We start from the raw sequence: 7,627 nt of genomic DNA, 5'->3' as shown, positions 1-7,627 counted from the left end.
GCCTTAGTGTTACTCAGATAGCAGGAATTGGTTTGATAGAGGGTCTTTCATCTTCAAGATAATCTCAACGTATTTTTCAAAATAAGGACTCAGATGCAGGTGGGGCAGGGACAAATCAACCAGCAGTGAGTTGTCAAATGGCTCAGCTGTCATACGCACAGCATTGGCTGGGACATCCAAGTACAGCCTACTTTCCAAAAATGAGCAAGGAACCTTCTATCTGCCTCCGAGGCAGGTTTAAAGTTTTGTCTGGAGGAGGCTCTCTCTCTAGCAGGGCAGCGGCTTCCTAGCCCAGAACTACAGCATTAGCAGTAGAAGTCAGTGTAATCTAGTATTTGTAGAAACCTAATCCTGATATTGGCTTGCTGGGTTACGAGACAAATCAATGTGCCATCGTGTTCTTATTATAACATGGGGATATCTACCACCTGTGCAAAGTGCTCTGTAATCTCTGGGTGAAAGTTATTACTTGTGGGTATCATTATTGACTCCCCAGTTCTGGTGTGGGCATGGAATGCACAAGTCTATGCTTTCGGGGTTAGAGCAATCCCAGCTGCAACTGACCCAAACCACAATGGGGGCATTAGCTGACTATGAACAGTGGAAAGAAGCAGACCAGACTGAAACATCAATTCTGTTCACAAAATATATTTATTGTTGATACAGAGTGAGACATCATTTTCAATACTTGATGATAGCTGGTAGCACGACATGATCATAGGTTACCGACAGAATGTAATGAAAGGCCATTTTACATCTTGCACCCTTGAAGTATTTAACATTATTCCAGCAGAGAGCATGGCGAGGAAGAGGGGGACTTTTTGGTTACATAATCTTTGTAATAAGTTAAGCAAACATTCCTTCAAGTGCATATAAAAAGGAAAAGTTCTTAACAGCCAGCAGTCAACACAGGCCCTACAGTGTGGAGTAGTAGTTGGCCAGTTCACAGAGTGTCACCCTACCCTGGGACACTAGGCATTACTTGCCCCTGGAATTGACTGCACGGAGTCACTGAGCAGATTCTACAGTGAAATAGCAGCGTTCAGAGACATTTCCCCCTCCTCTAAGGTCAATGGAAGATATTTTTTCTTTACCTTTTTTCAGTCACCAATAAGTGAGTTTGACGACGACTGAACAGCACCCTCGGATGTATCATTTCTGATGTGATAAGATACAGGTCTTAGCTTTTCAAACGGCCACGCTGATTGAACTGTGATGGCTGCTGCTCTCGAAATGGTTCTTCCCGTTCTTCTTTATTGGTCTGCTCTGTAAATGGGCTGTCATCTTCTTGGAAAAAATGCTCTGCTGCTGGAATTAGAGTTGATGGCTTTGTGCTTGATTTGGATGTCGCCTTACCCTCCTCTACCAAGCAGGCTCTGCTAAGAAAAGACGGGGGGTGGGGAACACAGATTTCAACATTTAAAGCTATTACTGGACACTCTCTTAAATGTCAGCCACATCTATATACTGTTTGCACGTTACCTGTACTCCAGAGAAGACGTTGTAAAGCAAAAGTGTCAGCATACATGCAACCACATAAAAACGTTAGGGGAGCAGGAGACAGAATGCATCAGTGCTGTACTCAATGAGCAGGACACCAAAAGCACACTGAAAAGCTGGAGGGAACATTCCTTTTATCCTTCCTAACAGTCGTGCCTATGGCTGCTAGCCATTTTAGGCCCCCTTTAAAAAAATCTGCCCATACAATAAGGAAAAACTCATCCCCAAAGGTCAGTAGGTTAATCCTATTTCTAGGGTCTTTAGGATACCACCTTCCATCACATTTTAAAAATATAACAAACCAAACCCCCCCCAAATTTCCTGGGGCCTGAGAGGCAGAATCAAAATAGCCTTGCTAGCTTTGAACGTGACACACTGACCACGTGCTCCACAGATCATTTTCCAGGCACCATCATGCCACACAGATGTAACACCATTGAAGTTTCATGCTGTGTGGCTATCCCAAGTACTCCATTATCAAGAGTTCACAGGCTGCACGGATGTTCCTTCTAGCCCCACATCAGGGACCTGTCAAGCTCCACCAGCATATCCTGCATCTGGAAGGGAGAGTACAGTAACTCCTCACTTAAAGTTGGCTCGGTTAACGTTGTTTCGTTGCTGATCAATTAGGGAACATGCTCGTTTAAAGTTGTGCAATGCTCCCTTATAACGTTGTTTGGCAGCCGCCTGCTTTGTCCACTGCTTGCAGAAACAGCAGCCCGTTGGAACTAGCTGGTGGGGGCTTGGCACCAGGGTGGACCGGCAGCCCTCTTATCAGTTCTCCACTCCCCTAAGTTCCCGATGCGGCAGCCGCCCAGCAGGCTATCAATTGCCGGGCAATTCAGCTGTCCTTCCCCACACTGCCGTGTGCTGCTCCTGCCCTCTGCCCTGGAGTTGCTCCTGGGAGCCTCCTGCTTGCTGTGCGGGGGGCAGGGAGGGGGGAGAGGGAGGAGGAAAAGAGGGGTGCTAATGTCAGGGTGCCCCCTTCCCCCGCTTCTGGCCCCCATCTCTACAGAGCGGGGGAGAGGGGGAAGACATGACAGGGGTCAGGACGGAGGGAGCTTGCTGGCAGCAGCTGCTGTCTCAACTTGCTGATCTGCTTAAAAAGGCAATGTACTTAGAGTGGGGTCAGCGTACTAAAAGGGGCAATGCGCATCTCTCTCTCTCTCTCTCTCACACACACACACACACACACGGTGTATGTCTCTGTCTCTCTCTGCCATGCTGTCTCCCCTCCCTCCATTCGTGCTGCCTGGCAGAGTGTGAGGCTACATTAACAACACTGTGTTAACCCTTGAGTCTGCCCCCCATCTCTACAGAGCGGGGGGAGGGATAGCTCAGTGGTTTGAGCATTGGCCTGCTAAACCCAGGGTTGTGAGTTCAATCCTTGAGGGGGCCACTTGGGGATCTGGGGCAAAATCAGTACTTGGTCCTGCTAGTGAAGGCAGGGGGCCGGACTTGATGACCTTTCAAGGTCCCTTCCAGTTCTAGGAGATGGGATATCTCCATTAATTATTATAATTATAATTGAGGGCTCAGCGGAGTGCTAGGTCATCATTTAGCAGTAAGGCATTCCCTGGGAAATAGCCCATCCTCGGACTCCACCACCTCAACCAAGCTTCACAATCATCATTGCTGTGTACAGTATTAAATTGTTTGTTTAAAACTTACACTGTGTGTGCGTGTGTGTGTGTGTGTGTGTTTGTGTGTGTGTAGACAGATTATCTATCTATCTAATCTATCTAAAAAATGTAGTCTTTTGTCCGGCAAAAAAAAAATTTCCCTGGAACCTACCCCCCCCGCCCCACATTAATTCTTATGGGGAAATTGGATTCACTTAACATCGTTTCGCTTAAAGTCACATTTTTCAAGAACATAACTACAGTGTTAAGTGAGGCGTTACTGTACTGTACCAGGCAATGGGCTCCAGCATGGTTGTAGAGACCTGGCTGGATATGTTACTGGGCTCGCTGAGGATTTCCTATTGCTATGGCCTGTGAGAGAGAAGGTTGGTGGAAACAAAAACATCTACAGGTTCCAAGAGGTAAGGGAGGATAGGTACCTGGCTCAGTAAAGAGCATACTAAGTGGGAGTTGGTACTAGATTGGCCAGCGGCATGGTAAAAGCATGGTGGAAGCTATATTTGCTGGAGGGCTGGGAGATTAACCAGAAGAAATCTGTTGCTCCTAGTCCTTGGTGTCCAAAAAAGGTAGCAGTGGTAGGTGAGGAACTGTGAATCTTTTTTTTGGAATTGATGGGCCTAATTGAGACCTGAGCCCCAAATCCACGCCTTGAAAAGTTACGTGCTCTGGTATGACAGGGGAAAAGGCAGGCTACTGTTGCCAGTTAGCAATTACTTTAGTAGTTATGGTGGGACAAGGCAGATTTGGGAGTCGAGAGCCCAGGAATTTAGAGATCAGGAGAGAGGAGGTAAACGAATGGGAGCTGTTCTCAAAGTGTGCATGTGTGTAGCAAAATAAAGGGGAAAGCTGTAGGCTGTCGTTTATAACTTGAACCACACTCACATGATACATTTATTAAAGCTCAGAAGATAACCTGCAAAGAGCAGTTCGGGTGTAAGGAAAAGATTGCTCTGAGGAGCAGTTCCTGGGCGTACGTGTGAAACAAAGAGAATTGCCCCAGTGATCACAAACATTGATCAAAACCCAGATTAAATAAATGAGGACAAAGTAAGACGGGTCAGTTTCACATTCCTTAGCTGCTATTAGAAACAAAGCAAAGTAAAACTTTTATTAGTTAACTAAATGTATAATCTAAATCTTTACATCATCCCCTAAGAGGTTTCCGCAGAACTGACAAAGGCTATTTTAGCTAGAAGACTCCACTGCAGTGGTTGTATGAAAACTTGCATGTAACTGGTGTTGGTCTGAATATTAACATTGCATAAATTTAACACTGCATAAATTAACATAGGAAAATCTCAAATGATCTGGGGAAAAGCTCTGCAAGTCACAATTTAAAAATGGTTTCTTTTGTTTAGGATCCTGCTAACACTGAAATCTTGACGATGAGGAAAGAAATGGCAGGTATTTGCCCATCCACAGATCTTTGTCTGCAGCATTTCATCTCCACACCGAAGGATGTGTTCTACGGCACCGAGAAGGTGGGATTGGGGAGGGGGGGGGGGAGGGGGAGTACTTTCTATTGCTCAGCAACAAACAGCAGGGACCTGTGTAAATTAGGAGCAAAACCTCAGAGACTGAAAACTGTGGGCTGTCTCCCTTTGTTAAAAAGATCTTAATGGACTGTGCAACTATAGTTGATCCGTTATCTCCATGAAAGGGGTTTCAGCCTGATTTCTGAATTACAGCTCAGCCATTGTCATTTATGCTGCCCAGTTTTCTCTTTTGGTTGGTTGCGAATGGCAGCACTGTGCTTTGCCAAGTCTTTACAGTGTCAACTTAAATTCTGTACCTAGTATCACTGACGTTAGCGAATGAGAGAGAGTTGTTAGATCCTTTCGTCCATCTCCCAGCCAGTGCGGGGCCATTCCCATTTATTTTATATGTGGCCAATCTTGTTCCAAATATTACAAAGCAATGGGGCTTCCACTATTTCCCTTGGAAGGCTGCTCCCACTGGTCTCCTCTTAGCCAATATCTTTCTGGCAATGTACCTAGAGCTCAATGGAATGCTCCAGGTTTGTGGAGGGACTATCACCAGCTTGCTCTGTGATGTGATCCTCATGTCTCTGAGAACACTGCCCGCTATCACCCCTATTTCAGCATTACTGCTTACCCAGTTTCTCTCCCTCGAGCCAGAGCGTCTGCAATCGGATTATTCTCCCCAGAAGCAGCAGCAGTTTTATTAACTTTTGCCTAAGTTTCTAATTTCTGTAAATTCTCTGTTGGTCGTAACCGTTAGTCTCCTTTTAATACCATGTGCTACTTTCACCAGTTTGCTGTTTCTTCTCGCTCTTCCAAGTCATTAATGAAGGTGTCAAAGGAGAATGGTCCAAACAATACTCCCTCAGGCAGATACCTCCCACAATATGACTCCCCCACATAATAAACTGCCTTTTATTGCTATCTTTCATTAAAGTCTTTTAGCCAGTTTTCACTCCACCTCTGTTTTCCCAGCCATGCCAAATTTAAAGAATTTTTCAATTCAGATTTTGTAGGACAGTATCAAGCGCTTCACTAAAATCCAAAGACATCATATTTATTGCAGGGCTTGGTCAAATATGGCTTTATTCTGGCTACGAAGCATGATTAAGGTCCACTCTATGCTACAAACTGGAATCATGCTTGTAACTAGGCTGGGGGACAATGTTTTGTAACCAGGCTTTCTGGCAGTGATGTATTTGTAGTGTAGACTAGACTAAGGCTTGATACCATGTTTCAAAGTATTTTCAAACACAACCTAACGTGGCTGTAGAAACTGGCATCCACGCCTAGCACAGCTACAATTGTACACCCGTACTCAGAAACTGTGCTGTACAGGCTGTGTTGGGGTGTAGTATGGATGAGTTTACAACAAGAAAATTAGGACCGACTGGTAGCAATGGTGGAGTCCAAAGCGTAGGCAGGGTTCAGGGGGTTTTACCAATGTCTCATCTATATTTGCTCTGCGTAGACTAATAACAGGGTGATAAAAATGCTGGTAGACAGTCTAGATTAGTGCTCCCATTGTTACTATCACTGGTAGTACAGCAACAGTGAAAGAAGTTTTCAAAAAATGCTGACGAGGACTCGGCCATAGTGTCTACCCTTAATGATGGTAACAAGTATCTCCTTCTCCCGCACTATTACAATAGTATGAAAAATATTAATAATACACTTCTATTTATCAGACCAGCTTCCTAGGACTTCAGGTAAAGATTTACGGATTTAAGTCAAGATGTCAAATTCCTTAGCATTAGCAGCTCTCCGGGCTTTTTCTAAGAAAAGACGAGATTGAGACATAAGATTACAGACAGGGAGAGAAATAAAGAGCATATTGAAGAGAGGGTGAAGTGATTATAAGCATGATAGGCAAGAAAGAGGAGTCAATAAATTCAATTTATGAACAGCACAGAGAATCTGCTGCCTGAGCATAAGTGCCCAGCTTCCCCACCTGGAAATCGGATTAGTTAACTTATTTGGTTTTTAATATCTTGGTCTATTCCCCCTAGCATATTTCCCCCCCCTTTGTTTTGCTTCTGGTAGCCAACACCAGTTAACTTTTTCATTCCTGAATCCTCTTTCTATTTATCCCCCTTAACACATATTTTCATTTGCTGTATATTACAATAATATTTAACAATGATGTCATAGTCATTGTACAATTTCAGTAAAAAGCAGGTAAAAATAATTACATTTACAGCTGTAACACATGAAGGATGAGAACGGATGATCATTATCACAACGCAATTGTTGTTTCTGGCTGCAAATATTTCATATCATAGAACGCTTCCCCTAGTCAGGTATATTAAGGAAGTAACTTGTATGAATCACCATTCCGGGAGCATGTATGAATGAGAATGAGAAAAGGGGTTTAAAAAAACCTCAAGTTCTTGTTCAGGAAACATTTACACCCATCAAGAGGTTTGGCAAAAAATGGACACTTATTTCCCCCCACCCCCTTCTCCTCACCCTGCATCACTATAGGCTATGAGCATCCCCCAAACATGAATGAATTCATGCCTGTGAACACCCCTGTGAGGAACGGACGCGTTGTTCACTATTTATATTAGTTTACAACGGGTTTATAAATGATTTAGAGATGTTAAAAATATGAACAGTAGGTATTATAGATGATTTTAAGCACATCAGTAGAAGGTATTATATATGGTTATAAGCAATCTATAACTATTGATTAACCATTCACTAAAAGAACTACCACCACCCATATCTATAAACATCCACAACATCATGCTGGTTTCAGATTTCAAAGCAGAAAGGCATCGCATGCTAGTAAGTGAAAATGTGGAAAAATTAAATATACACAGATTAGCAGGGGCTGGCTGATATCACCCTAAAGGGTAAAGGGAATTTAGCTAAAGAATTTACTGAACTACAGGCAGTTATCTTTGAAGAGACCCACAGAATCAAGGAAGTTCCAGTAGACCAGAGAAAAAGCAAACCCTTTCAGGCTGGTGAGTGCCCCACTGGAAAAAATGCAGTCGC

General features: G+C 43.9%; 1 protein-coding gene across 2 annotated transcripts in view; it reads right to left on the bottom strand.

Moving 5' to 3' along the window:
- Positions 1–632: 632 nt before the first annotated feature.
- CHCHD3 (coiled-coil-helix-coiled-coil-helix domain containing 3) overlaps positions 633–7,627 on the bottom strand; it is a 267,701-nt gene continuing 260,706 nt past the window's right edge. The window contains exon 8 of one of the 2 annotated variants that reach the window (XM_054015802.1): positions 633–1,379. In XM_054015802.1, coding sequence (XP_053871777.1) covers positions 1,353–1,379 — 27 coding nt within the window. In that variant the 3' untranslated portion in view covers positions 633–1,352. The remainder of the gene's footprint in view (positions 1,380–7,627) is intronic. The other variant, XM_054015812.1, reaches the window with a different exon arrangement.

This window comes from Malaclemys terrapin, chromosome 1, assembly GCF_027887155.1.
Source record: "Malaclemys terrapin pileata isolate rMalTer1 chromosome 1, rMalTer1.hap1, whole genome shotgun sequence".
Classification (NCBI taxonomy): Eukaryota; Metazoa; Chordata; order Testudines; family Emydidae; genus Malaclemys; species Malaclemys terrapin.
This window is presented reverse-complemented; position numbering and strand designations above follow the sequence as displayed.